General features: G+C 37.7%; 1 protein-coding gene across 7 annotated transcripts in view; it reads left to right on the forward strand.

Moving 5' to 3' along the window:
* MBD5 (methyl-CpG binding domain protein 5) overlaps nt 1-14,959 on the forward strand; it is a 244,949-nt gene that overhangs the window by 176,839 nt on the left and 53,151 nt on the right. For 4 of the 7 annotated variants that reach the window (XM_082630254.1, XM_082630255.1, XM_082630256.1 and 1 more), the window contains exons 3-4: nt 1,432-1,606; nt 12,814-13,486. In XM_082630254.1, coding sequence (XP_082486380.1) covers nt 13,374-13,486 — 113 coding nt within the window. In that variant the 5' untranslated portion in view covers nt 1,432-1,606; nt 12,814-13,373. The remainder of the gene's footprint in view (nt 1-1,431; nt 1,607-12,813; nt 13,487-14,959) is intronic. The other 3 variants (XM_082630251.1, XM_082630250.1, XM_082630252.1) reach the window with 3 other exon arrangements.

The following is a 14,959-nucleotide window of genomic DNA, read 5'->3' on the forward strand; positions in this document are numbered from 1 at the left end:
GCTTTGAAGTTTCATTAGGTCCCATTTGTTTATTTTTGTTTTTATTTCCATTTCTCTAGGATGTGGGTCAAAAAGGATCTTGCTGTGATTTATGTCATGGAGTGTTCTGCCTATGTTTTCCTCTAAGGGTTTGATAGTGTCTAGACTTACATTTAGGTGTTTAATCCATTTTGAGTTTATTTTTGTGTATGGTGTTAGGGAGTGTTCTAATTTCATTCTTTTACACGTAGCTGTCCAGTTTTCCCAGCACCACTTATTGAGGAGAATGTCTTTTCTCCATTGTATATCCTTCCCTCCTTTGTCATAGATTAGTTGACCATATGTGCGTGGGTTTACCTCTGGGCTTTCTATCCTGTTCCATTGATCTATATTTCTGTTTTTGTGCCAGTACCATACTGTCTTGATTACTGTAGCTTTGTAATATAGTCTGAAATCAGGGAGCCTGATTCCTCCAGCTCTGTTTTTCTTTCCCAAGATTGTTTTGGCTATTCAGAGTCTTTCGTATTTCCATACAAATTGTGAAAAATTCTGTTCTAGTTCTGTGAAAAATGCCATTGTTAGTTTGATAGGGACTACATTGAATCTGTAGATTGCTTTGGGTAGTACAGTCATTTTTACAATGTTGATTCGATATTTGCAAGAATTTAATTTATAAACCAGGTGACCTGTTTGTTGGTTGGTTTGTTTTCATTGTTTGAAATACCTGTATCTGATATCTAAGTCACTAACTTAATGATATCAAAGCCCCTATGAAATCCTTCAAATAATCAGAGGGTTGTTCAATGCCTGTGGAAACAGAGCAAAATGAGTTAAACTGCACCAAGGATTATTTTACCCACGCTGAGGAGCAACCTTGTCCTTGTCTTCCTGATGGCTAGGAGAAAATTAAGTAAGGGGTAATAAGGTCTCAAGTATACTTTTGAAAGTCCTTATAAATTTTTTCCTTATTTGCTCAAAGGAAGCAGTTTTAAAAGTCAGGGGAAAATGTCTTTTTGTAACTCAATAATGGTAATGTACAATTTGGTTTCATAATTCTTTGATCCCAACATTAGGTTCCTAAAATAATGATAATGTGGTATTGCTGACAATGGTGCTAAGAAAGAAGGAAAGATAGAGAATTAAAGTTGGATGAGCATTCTCTGTACCCTCTGACTCCTCTAATTCAACGATCACCAGAGTCTCAGGGTCAAATCAATTTCATTAAGAAGGTTGACTGTGTGTGCTTGTGGTTTTAGCTGGCTTACTGGTTGGTATTCCTTCATATACTAACAATGAGTGAAGATCCACTACAGAGTAGAGAGTTCATCCTCTACCCTTGTGAAGAAACAATGAAGTATAGGTTAAATGGTCATTAAGAGAAATAAGTTGTACCTCTTGTCAAGGTCTACAGTCTGTCCTTCAAGCCTTACCTCAAGGTCCTTTCTATTCCAGAAGGTTGGAAACCCAAGTGCCTACAGAGGCCAGGCTGGTGGGAATGAAGCAGGAAGCCACTGCAGTGTACTGGAGAGCCAAGTCCTTTCTGAAGGAGCAGCCACTGCTCCGTTCCAGATAATTGTTGCAAGGCAGGAATGCTGACCTAGTGTTACCACATTGTCCAGTTTCTCAGGTAAAGCAGGAAATGCAAATTTTCATGTGACATCTTTTGATTTAAATATTGTCAACTAATTCACTTGTATTATTATTCTCAAACTGTACACATGCCAGATACTTCCACAGGTGAGATTTGGCCCAGAGCCCTCGTGTTTGTAACTTGGTTTTATATTTTGCTTACCTTTTTGTTAAATTGAAGACTTTATTTTCTACAGGTTTTGCTTTTCTTCAGCATGTTCTCTAAAATATTCTATGCCTGGTTTTGTGCTATTGAAACTACCTTCCTCTCCAACCTGAACATTTTGTGCATAAGTTTTCTTTGGCTGCTATATTTTCTCTGCCACCATCAGCATTCCACTGAGCAGTCAAATGCTAGATGGAGTCTCCTTGAGACACTTTTCTTATGCCACCACTAAACATCTACAGGTATTACTACTTACTCATTTCCTTCCCGATGTGTAAGCTAAATAAACACAGTAAAAGATCATGGGACTTAGAGATTGTATGCTTTGGGCTCCCCCTTCTAGAATTTACACAGAGACTGTCTTCTTTCTCTTGCATCTTGAGAACCTTATCAGATAATTAATTAGACTATGGTTATCCTTTACATTTAATTATGTTTGCTGGAGATGTTGATTAGACTTAAGTGTTCCTAGATATTTATGCATATAAAGAGACAATGTATTTGTTTCTTCAATGGCTGAGGAATCTTCCTATTTTCACCTTGAGTAACTTGATTGTCAGTGTTACAGGGGGTGGGTGGGAATCATTACCTCTGTGTGGAACTAATTACTCCAGGTAGGAACTTGGCATCCATTGCCAGGTGAATTGAAGAATGCTAAAACATTTTTTAAGTAAAAGAGTACATAAACATTAATTGTTTCAATATGTTGTACAACCCCCAGATGAACAAAAATCACGATTGTTTCATTCTTAGTACAGTTTTGATTTTAAAAAATTGATATGCATTCTTTTTTAACAATGATTTGACCTATTGAGCTGCCTTGAATAGCCAAAACACTAGTAATTCACAGACAAAATGTGAAAATAACCCCTTAAACTTGCTTAATGCACTCTTAAAAAGATTATGTAAATGTAAGCAAGTATTTTTTATAAATAATCTTTATGAGAAATTTTACTATACCATAGAAAAGCAAAAATAGCCAACTATGGGGCTTTCCTGGTGGCGCAGTGGTTGGGAGTCCGCCTGCCGATGCAGGGGACGTGGGTTCGTGCCCCAGTCCGGGAGGATCCCACATGCCGCGGAGCTGCTGGGCCCGTGAGCCATGGCCGCTGAGCCTGCGCGTCCGGAGCCTGTGCTCCGCGGCAGGGGAGGCCACAGCGGTGAGAGGCCCGCGTACCGCAAAAAAAAAAAAAATAGCTAACTATGTTGATGCCAAATATACAGAAATATATCATAAATCAATTTTCCCTCAGGGTTATCGTGAGTTTATTAATTAGTTTATAAATGTTCTGGTGTGACCTGTTATTACACTTTAAAACAGTTCTCTGAATTTTTTTTAAAGAATATGTACTTGGGAGCTGTGATTGTTCACTTTTTGGCTTTTAAGGAAGTAAAATGCATCATAAGCATTTTCTACATGTACATACAAACCCTCACTTTCCTTCTATATATATTTTTGTTTGTTTGTTTTTGTTTGTTTGTTTGTTTTTGCGGTACACAGGCCTCTCACTGTTGTGGCCTCTCCCGTTGCGGAGCACAGGCTTCGGATGCGCAGGCTCAGCGGCCATGGCTCACGGGCCTAGCCGCTCCATGGCATGTGGAATCCTCCCGGACCGGGGCACGAACCTGTATCCCCTGCATAGGCAGGCAGACTCTCAACCACTGCGCCACCAGAGAAGCCCCCTTCTATATTTTTAAAGGCACAAGGGAAGCTGTAACTTGAAGTTAGGTGCCTCAATTGCTTTTTCTTTGTAGTCATGTAGAATGACGAGCGCAAAGAAAAAGCTCAGTTATGTGTAGTAATGCATGTGAATTCCTGAATATTATAAGGGGGAGTTATAAAGAGAACTAAATTTAGACCTGGAAAGCCAAATAATGACTGGAGAAACCAGGGAAGGCCTCTCTGAGGAAGTGACATGTAAACTGAGATAAACAGTAGTTGGTTTAATGAAAAACATGGGGATGGCAGATGACATTGCAAGCAGAAAAGTAAGGGTGATAGCCTGAGGCATTTTAGAACCAATCAAAGGGATAGCCTTAATTTTTCTTTCTACTATTTAGGTCAGTCAGGTTAATGTGGTATTCTTTCTGACTCTCCCTATCTTTTTCTCCACTTAGCTAAAACAGAAAGAGAAATAATAGCATAATACTAGGCACAAAGCTTGTGACTATTTCCAATAAAAATCTTCCCTAATGCTTTTAAGTATTGGGGAAACATTAATTAGCTGTTCTATGGATATAACATTTAATTTTCTTGGAAATAATAGTTTTCCTAATTACAGACCCAACACAGTTTTATTATAAAAAATTTTTTGAAAATATAGAAAAGCAATGAAGAAAATAAAGGTCACTCATGTTCCTGCTATCCAGGGACAAGCACGGGGAAGATAGTGCTGTTCTATTCCTATATCTACATAAACAGTAGCATTTTTGTAAATGAAGATTTATAACTATACATGCAACTTTGTCATGTGTTTTTTCACCTGACAATGTCATGGACCTTTTCGATAACATGATTTTAATAGCTATGTATAAATAATAACAACTTAGATATTTATTATGTGCTAGGTACTAGTTTAAGACTTTTAACTTACTGTATCCCCAGAACAGAACAGTTCTATAAAATCTCCATTTTATAAGGAAAGAATTTTTTTTAAACTTTTCCAAGGTCACAAGCAATTAAAATGTACAGCTACATAGCATCTCAGTACTGTACTTAATTTAAATAAAACCCTATTTTAGACTTCTAGATCATTTCCAGTATAGTGTTTGGCTATTTGAAATAATACTCATGATTCTGTGGGTTGGAAGTCTAGGCTGGGCTTAACTGGGACAGCTCATCCCTGTTCCACATGGTGCTGGCTGGGCTCAGTTACATGTTTGGGGCTTCAGCTGGACTAGCTGGACCAGCTGGACTTTTCTCTCTCCACAGAGTAATAAATCCCAATTCCTGATGGAAGGAACTACAAAATATTTGTGGCCAATTGCAATCTACTGCATTCAGCACTTAATCCTCCAAAGGCTTCTATGTGCCGAGAATGTGTAAGTTGCTGAACGTTGGTAACATGAAATGGCCTGTGTAAGTAATCCTCCTGACCATAGATGGACATAGGTCAGGATGCTTGTTACCTTGACTCTGAAGACTGGCCTCATTCTCAGGAGCCTATCCCTATACCTTCAGAGTTTGTGAAAAAATGTAACCTTCCACGTGAATGTGATCCTCATGCACAGTTTTTGAATGTTTACACTCTTCTGCACTGAAAGGGCAAGGACGTTTGAAACTAGAGAGTTTTAGTGATCAGAGCAGGAAAGATGTGCATGCGGTATCCTGATACAACTGTATAAAGCAGGTGTAAATGTACTGGGGTACTTTGGGGTGAGTAAGTAGAGCCTGGCAGAGGCATTAGGTCTCTTACAAAAGATGTATCTGAGAGGTATGTTTTGGAAGAGGTGGCTGCACAGTGAATATAAGAACCAAATGAAAATAATAACCAGAGTTAAAATGAGGCTACTTTTTGGAAGGTTTTTTTTTTTAATGAAAGAAGATATAACTGTAAGATAAGTGTGCTCATAAAAATGCATAGCTTGAGTAAGTAGGTGAAAGGTGAAAAAAATGGGAAGTTTGAATGGGAAGGCTGGTTAAATACTTTTAAGCAACTGTTTAAATAATTGATATGAGGATGAAAGATCACTGAAAAGGGAAATGTCATTCAGGGTTACCCTAACAAGCATAATTTAACTTAATAATGATGGAAAGATGATGAGTATATCCATTCATTACCCAATCAAATGATAACATTGTAGCCACTCAGACATTACTCTTCAAAATGCTAATGCTTATGTTATTTCTTAATCCAATTATACCTGTTGTTGCGTGTACATACTGTTTTGGAATTTAAGTATAGAGGTAGGTTTTATGTGAGCCTTTTTTCTCAATTGGAGAACATGAGGCATTCACCCTTGCAAATGTCAGAATGGAGGAGACTTCTTTTTTCTATTTTTTTAAAATTTTTTATTGAAGTATACAGTTGATTTACTGGAGGAGACTTCTTAACTTTGAATATTTCCTGAGTTAAGTTTATAATCATTGTATAAAAAGTACAAAAGATAACTTATATAACATTAAATATTGGTGTTTTACCTAATTTACATCGTCTCACCTTGGTAAATCAATAGCTCATTCAGGATTCATTCTGTCCTACTGTGTATCCAGGTAATGAGCACAAGATTAATGCGTGATGTCATTATAAGCATTTTAATAGAATTTACTCATAATATCACATGACTTAAAAATCAATTCATTTTTACCATTAATCAAGTTTGTGTGACATTATTCAGAAGAATGTATGGTTTGATGTTATTCAGAAAGATTTATGAAGATTACCTACTTATTTTCATGATGTCATATTCTCTGATATTTAGTCTTCATGGTGTTTTGGGTGTAACTTTTAAAATATACACTTATCACTGCATAACATAGTGAATTTATTCTTAGGTTGACAAGAATGTCAGTAAAGCAGATAGAGAAAAAAGGTCTATTGCATTAATTATCATCCTGTTGAAATACAAGTTTCATTTTTATATGGTTGCATTCATCTATTTTAGTGGTTCCATTATTAATCCAATTAAAGTGTATATATAAACCATTTAAATAAAACTCTGATGCACTTTACAAATAAAGTATAAAGTTAGCATATTGTTTTTTATGCTGTGGCCCCTCCCATTGCGGAGCACAGGCTCCAGAGGCGCAAGCTCAGCGGCCATGGCTCACGGGCTTAGCCGCTCCGCGGCATGTGGGATCCTCCCGGTCTGGGGCACGAACCCATGTCCCCTGCATCGGCAGGCGGACTCTCAACCACTGCGCCACCAGGGAAGCCCAGCATATTGTTTTTTTTAGAAGCTCTATCATACTTTTGCTACACAGAAGTTATTACTCAGAGATTTTGAGATCATTAGGGACAAATCTAGAGCAAAAAATATCCTTTGTATTTTTTGTCAACATGCATAGTCACCGGCTTCTATTGACTTCTTTTAAAAACTTTTCTTTCATTTTAGACGCCTGTGTTGCTAAAACTTTACAGGTCTACGTCGTAAAAATCAAAATATAAAGCTGTATTGGCTAACTAGAATGTAGCCATTGTAGTAACTTGTAACTAGTCTTCATCAAGTATTTAAGCACCTCCTGTAGGCCAGGGGTACTACACCAGGAAGTGGGACTATTGGAGGAACCTAGAGAAACAAGTCCCTGCTGTGAGGAGTTTACATTCCTGTGGGGAGAGATAGGCAATAAACAAACAAAAAATGATAAGAAAAAAATTGGGTAATAAGAGGTATCAGTGAATTAACAAAGTTTCACAGAATACCTAGGATTTACAGTGTGGTCTCCTTGAGGAGGTGACATCTAATTTGAATTCTGAATGAAGCCAATGAAAAGAAGTGAATCAAGTCACTAAAATTCAATTCACCAAAAGCCGACTCTCATAGACTAATTTGCATATTGAAAGGTGGTTGGAAAATGAAATTGTTGGTAGAATGGTGGCAGATATTCTCAGAACACATACACACACACACACACACACACCTTTTTGAATTTTGTTATTGCTACCAGAAATGTTTAAATTAACATTTAAATGTTTAAATTAATTAATTTAATTTAATTTAAATTTAAATTATGTTCTAAGTATAAGATCTATCCCTGATCCTTAGTATTAGTGAGATGGAGGTGCCTTTCATATTACAATAACTTTTCTGTTTTAACCTGTGTCTACTGGGCTTGAACCAAGCTATATAAACAGGGTGTGTCATAATGGAATCTTTGGGGAAGGGGTGAAGGGAAAAGTTGTGGATATGTAGTTTTTATGTTAAATTTGGAAGAGAGGAGCAACTGGTGTTTTCATCATAAAACTAGAAAAATAAAACTTGACTAAATCTTGAATGATTGGTCTATATAGAAGATAAAGTTATCAGAATCTTGGAGGCAAATAGAATAGATTTTAATATTCAGCAAAAGAGGGCATGCATGGATTTCAAAAGTTTGAGAAGCATGGCCTGAAATGTTTTCCTAAAACTACCCTCTTGGCACTTTAGGAAATTTATCAAAGGCCCTAAAATTATGCAATTCTATTTTAGCAGGTACTTCTAAGTGAATTATCAAAATGGCCATAGATTTATGTACAGAGATATTTACCTCAGATTTATTTGTAATTGTGAAAATTTAGGAGAAAATCTATGTCCACAAAAGGGAAGTAAGTAAATAAATTACAAACCTCTGTCCAAGAAAATTCTAAGCAATTAAAAGTCATATTTTGGAAAAATATTTAATGCCATAGTAAAATGCTCAAGGTGAAAATAAAGTATAAAGTGGTAACAATTCAATATTTAAAGGAAAGAAGGCACTATTATACATAGAAAAAAATGGAATTAGTGTAGCTACTTTAGAGAGCAATTTGGCAGTGCCTCTAAAGTTTAAATGTGCAGACCCTACAACCCAATATTAATATGATTGATATACAAATAGATGAATAATTGTAAAGTCATATGTTAGAATACCATTCAAATGTTTAAAATTAACAAATTGGATGTATGTATCTGCAACAGAGATAGATCTATGTATCTCAACAGAGATAGCACTCAAAGCAATGTTGAATTTTAAAAAGGAAGTTGCAGAATGATAATATGTATAATAGTATTTATGTAAAAACTTTAAAATACATATAACAAAACCAAATATTGTTAACATATATACATAAGGAATAAACATATAAAAACATAGCCTCGGGCTTCCCTGGTGGCGCAGTTGTTAAGAATCCGCCTGTCAATGCAGGGGACACGGGTTCGAGCCCTGGTCCGGGAAGATCCCACATGCCCCGGAGCAACTAAGTCCATGCGCCACAACTACTGAGCCTGCGCTCTAGAGCCCACAAGCCACAGCTACTGAGCCTGCATGCTGCAGCTACTAAAGCCCACATGCCTAGAACCCATGCTCCGCAACCAGAGAAGCCACCGCAATGAGAAGCCCACGCACCGCAAGGAAGAGTAGCCCCCACTCGCCGCAACTAGAGAAAGCCCACACGCGGCACTGAAGACCCAACGCAGCCAAAAATAAATAAATAAAATAAGTAAATTTATTTAAAAAAAAAAAAAAAAAACGTAGCCTGGAAAGATACAGACCAAAATAAGGATGTTAGTTGCCTTTAAGCCAGAGGGGAGGTGAATAGGATGAAAAAGAGAAACTGGATGGGGGTGAGGGGTAGTATTTAACTTCATCTGTAATATTTTTAAAGTGTTTTATTTTTTAAAATAAGCAAAAGTGACAAAATGCTTACATTGTGAATTTGGAGTAGTGGTTCATTGTTTATTAGATTAAGTTCTTGTTTTTAATGTGTGCTTTTAGAAATTTCCAAAAACAATGACTGAAAGAAAGTCATCCATGTTTGCAGTGGTTATGAGTCAACAGTGAGATTACAGTTCAATTTTAATTTTCATCTCAAACATCTCTGAATTTTCCAAATTTACAAAATGAATGTTGAGGAAATCAATGCCACTTAGAGATAAATAGATGATAACTATATAGTTACTGGACCTCAGCTGCATGAGGGGTTCCTAAGGCCCTTACAACTGAGCTGCCTCTAGAACGGTGAAGTATCAGCCAAAAAAAGGATGACCCTCCCAGGAACAAAAGGAAGTAGCAGGCTGACTGCCTGCATGGTGTAGAAATGTAAAACCGGTCATGTCCGGGGAGGGAAAGCAGGGGCATTAGTCTAAGCCAGTGGGTCTCAAGCTTGAGCATGCATTAGAATCACCTAGAGGGCTTGTTAAAAAAACAGACTGCCCCCAGAGTTTCTAATTTAGAAAGTATGGGGTCAGTCCTGTGAATTGTATTTCTGACATTTTCCCAGATGTTAGTGACAATAATGATGCTTGTCGCAGGACCATGCTTTGAGAACTGCTAGTCTAAGCAAAACCCAGCCGTCAGATATTTCTATTTTTGATTATTGAAATATGAGAGAGACATTTGGCAGAAATGAATCCAATGTCATTATCTGGCAGATCTACAAATTACTTAATGGAGTGAGCCAGTGAGTCTTGGGGAAGTTGGAGTCACATGCAAGAGCAGGCAGACAAAAAAAAAAAAAAGAAAGAAAGAGGCATCAAAAAGTCAGAAAGCTTGAAAGTAAGGAAATTGAGAGCTGGTCCAATCTAAAGACCACAGACCACAGAAGAGATTTCTTTAGGAAAAAGCAAGGTAATAAAATGAGCATGAAAAAGGACTGTAAAAAAAAAAGTTTCACTCATCGGGGTCTGTTGCTATTTGGCCAAACTGGGAGTCCAGGATCACACAAAATTCTTATCTCTGTCACATCTTTCACTAGTACTGGGAACTCCACTGGGCTGGAAACTTCTTGAGGACAGGAACTGTCCCTTCCTTGCTCTCTCCATCCTTTCTCATCCCGCTCCCTGCCTCTTTCCTTTCTATTCTTCCCCACTCAGCAGCTTTTTTTTTTTTTTTTTTTTTTTTGCCACACTGCCTGCAGGATCTTACTTCCCTGACCAGGAATCGAACTCTCACCCCCTGCAGTGGAAGTGCAGAGTCTTAACTACTGGACCGCCAGGGAAGTCCCTCAGCACCTCTTTAGTACCAAACACAAATATTTCCTGGGGCTTTGGATAAACTGGTGTCTTACCGTCTTTTTTTTTTTTTTTTTTTTTTTTTTTGCTGTACGCGGGCCTCTCACTGCTGTGGCCTCTCCCGTTGCGGAGCACAGGCTCCGGACACACAGGCTCCGCGGCCATGGCTCGCGGGCCCAGCCGCTCCGCGGCATGTGGGATCTTCCGGGATCGGGGCACGAACCCGTGTCCCCTGCATCGGCAGGCGGACTCTCAACCACTGCGCCACCAGGGAAGCCCCCGTCTTTGTAATCCAGAACATAGCATAGTGCCTCGTACATAATAGCCACTCATTAACTGTTAAATGAAACATGAATAAAACACATATGTGATCAGCAGGGGTCGGTGAATGGGAGACAGAAATAGGAAGCTGTGCCTGCAAGCAGGTCATTTCTTTGAGAGGCATAGGCCCAGTGGAGTGGGCCCAGAAATGCAAATTAGCACCCTGAGTCACCATTGAGAATGTACTACTTGGCACTATCCTTTACACCCCACATTTTTCCCAATAAATTTTTGCTGGTTTTCCCATTGCCTGCCAGTGTTTCCCACACCCATCCCCATGGTTCCTGACTTTCAGCTATTATAGTATTTGCTTCATTACAACACCTTTAATCTGCCTCAGAGCCAAGGCTGCAGTAAGGTGTATGCCTGAATCATGATGCCTTTTACTATAAAGCATTCTCCTGCTTTCCCAATGAAGAGACCTAAAAATAGATTTGGGGCCAACTTAAATATGTAGACTTTTAAGAATGCAGATTGAGTAGTTTTGTGTATACTTACACTATGTGTTGATTGAGTTATACATGCATGTATATTTAAAACAATCTAAAATATTAATTTTTATTTAAATTTTTTAAAGTTTTAATATTATGATATGAATCTTAAGTCATTTAACACAGTTTTTGAGGAACTTCCCTGGCAGTTCAGTGGTTAAAACTTCTTGCTCCCAAACTAAGATCCTACATGCCACATAGCCCAAAAAAAAATTAACAACAAAAAAAAAGTGATTGGATTAACACACAACTTTCTAGTTGTCAGGTCATAAGAGGTGATAAATATGTTTCTATTGTCAGTTAGAAGGAGGTTGTATGTAAATATGTTTTTATTGTCAGTTAGAAGGAGGTTGTGTGTGTATATGTGTAATGCCATAATTATGGGTCTATCTCTGTCTTGCAATTAGAAAGTTGCAAGAGCAAGCAAATTGTTTTAACTGGAGTAAGTGGATCAAGTTGGAAGAAGAAAACATGTTGAGTTTGACATGTGATTTTGACAGCAGAGGACATAAGAGTGGTTTCGTACACTTACCAGTTTATTCTATTTTTAAAAGTGTACAGCTTAGGGCCTCCCTGGTGGCGCAGTGGTTGGGAGTCCGCCTGCCGATGCAGGGGATGCGGGTTCGTGCCCCGGTCTGGGAGGATCCCATATGCCGCGGAGCGGCTGGGCCCGTGAGCCATGGCCGCTGGGCCTGCGCATCCGGAGCCTGTGCTCCGCAACGGGAGAGGCCACAACAGTGAGAGGCCCGCATACCGCAAAAAGAAAAAAAAAAAAAAAAAAAAAAAAAGTGTACAGCTTAGAATAGTATGGAGGTTCCTTAAAAAACCAAAAATGGAACTACCATATGATCCAGCAATCCCATTACTGGGCATATACCCTGAGAAAACCATAATTCAAAAAGAGACATGTACCACAATGTTCATTGCAGCACAATTTACAATAGCCAAGACATAGAAGCAACCTAAGTGTCCATCGACAGATGAATGGGTAAAGAAGATGTGGCACATATATACAATGGAATATTACTCAGCCATAAAAAGAAACAAAATTGAACTATTTGTAGTGAGGTGGATGGACCTAGAGTCTGTCATACAGAGTGAAATAAGTCAGAAAGAGAAAAACAAACACCGTATGCTAACACATATATATGGAATCTAAAAACAAACAAACAAAAATGGTTCTGATGAACCTAGGGACAGGACAGGAATAAAGATGCAGACATAGAGAATGGACTTGAGGACGCAGGGCGGGAAGGGAAAGCTGGGACTAAGTGAGAGAGTAGCACTGACATATATACACTACCAAATGTAAAATAGATAGCTGGTGGGAAGCAGCCGCATCGCACAAGGATATCAGCTCGGTGCTTTGTGACCACCTAGAAGGGTGGGATAGGGAGGGTGGGAGGGAGACGCAAGAGGGAGGGGATGTGGGGATATATGTATACTTATAGCTGGTTCACTTTGTTATACAGCAGAAACTAACTAACATTGTAAAGCAATTATATTCCAATAAAGATGTTAAAAAAAAAGAAAAACAGTGTGCAGCTTCTCAATTTTTCATCATTAAATGTAGTGTTTATATATTTACATATGTTTCAGGCTACATTATTGGAATTTTGAAGACATGAAAACATCAGATGAACCAACCTGCAACATCCTGGATTCAGATTGGAAGATGAAGAGAAAGTTCAAAGAATGTGGCCTATAAAGGCGGGTAGTACCTGGAAATATTAACTGACTCACACTGTAAAAATGAGAACAGTTTCTAAACAATAGAGGTTATTTTAGTCCAACATCAAGGTTCAAGACAAAATGTTGAACTAAAAACTTACACTCCTCCCCTCCCCCACTTCAGACAGGTACCAGCATTGGTGAATATGATTTTCCTTAGTCAGAAGCACTCGTTTTTACCCATGTAGACCATCCTTAGGAATTAAATATTGGTTATTTAATGTAGATTATAATGGGAAACTGATTTTTTCTACAATGGCAGATTTCAAGGACTTGGTTCCAAACTGAGCCGAAGCTTCCCAATGCATTTTGTACAGTCTGGGGAAAACTGTGCTGCATTGGCCATTTTTGAAGGCCATGATGCCCTGTAATATAAGGATATCATCTTATTGCTGATATCTTTGGGGAGTCCCAAGCAGACACAGAAAATGAATGGAGGCAAGGAGTGTGACGGAGGGGACAAGGATGGAGGTCTTCCAGCTATACAAGTTCCTGTGGGTTGGCAGCGTCGTGTGGATCAAAATGGAGTGCTTTATGTCAGGTGAGCCCTTATTATTACCTGCGCTACCTCCAAGTTTGTGGTCCCCAGGTGAAGGAGGTACAGTCTGTTCCTCTGAGAGTGTAAATATTGTAACTGACAGCACCTGAAATCAATTTGAATAAATGATCTTCGTGCTGGATATATTTAAGTGTTTTTATTCTGTACTGTTTTGCGATGTAAATTGCCTTAGATTACAAGAGAGGATTTTTATGCATTATTTGTGTTTATATAAAATGTCATCCTGCTTATCTCTCTAACAAGGATAAAGAAAAATAGGAAGATTTCTAAAAGAAACACATGAGCATCATTACTACATTCACAGGAGAATGTAAAATACTGAAAACAGACCCGATGTCTCCTGACAATATTTTTGTCCTTCATAGTGCTTCAGCTGGCTATTCTGATGTAAGGTTAAGTGTTTTTATCTATAGGCAGTTTCAATTATTAGCTTCTTAATGCCTGATATTAACTAAAAATAATTTCCCTATTTTTTCTGTGCAGTTTTTAATCTATTCCCTGCATATAATAGTAAAAGAAAAAGTCATGATGGAGTCATCTCACAAGTAAAAATCACACAAATTATATATAAATGCCTGTTCTCTTCAATTTTGACAGCCTTTATTACATTGAACAACTTGAATGAAGTAACTGAACTGTTGGCAAGAAGTTTTAGTCTTATTATTAAATAATTGGCACCTAAGTTCCTTATTTTGTAGTTTATCAGTAAGTATATGATTAGAATACCACAAATCTCTTTGTGATGTAATAAGAAAAACTATTACAAAGAGGACTTTTTAAAAGATATCACATTGCATCGTTACATTAATGTTGTTACTTTCGTTGTGGTTATTTGTACTCAGATTCAATGGAATTCTCATTTGTGCAAATATATATTTATATAAATGAAGAATTTTCCATTATATAAACCCAAATGATTTCATACTATAACAACTCTACTGTCAGTTCAGATTCTGTCCTGGGTTGGTTGGTTGGCTGGTTGGTTGTTTGGTTTGTTTTGTGGAAGGTATTTCTTGAGGTAAACTTAATGACCAATTGAAATTCTTTTGCACACGTGTTTTTTGTTTCTGTAATATTCAAGATATGCTCTATATGAATTGAAGTGAAGGGATAAGAAAGCAGGGAATGTGGAGCTCACCCCATGGTAGCTTAGATGGATGAGGACACACAGAATAACCTTCTCAAAGTGTTTCTATTGTCAGTGCTGTTAACAAACTGCCAGAAATACTTTGTTATCAATGTATCAATAATATAGCAAGATATCAGTGTTAATGTTCATATTTATGGTTTTTCTAGTCTGTAAGGAGCAAATATATATTCAGCTTAGAGCAAATAACTCCAAAAATCTTGATAATTTAGTTTTGGGGAGATTTTGTTTGTTTTGTTTTTGTTTTACTTCATCTTTATCCCTATGAAAGATAATCAGCTTTTCAGGTTGCTGAGAGTTAGGTTAAA

Source organism: Mesoplodon mirus, assembly GCF_964341445.2.
Source record: "Mesoplodon mirus genome assembly, chromosome: 8".
Lineage (NCBI taxonomy): Eukaryota > Metazoa > Chordata > Mammalia > Artiodactyla > Ziphiidae > Mesoplodon > Mesoplodon mirus.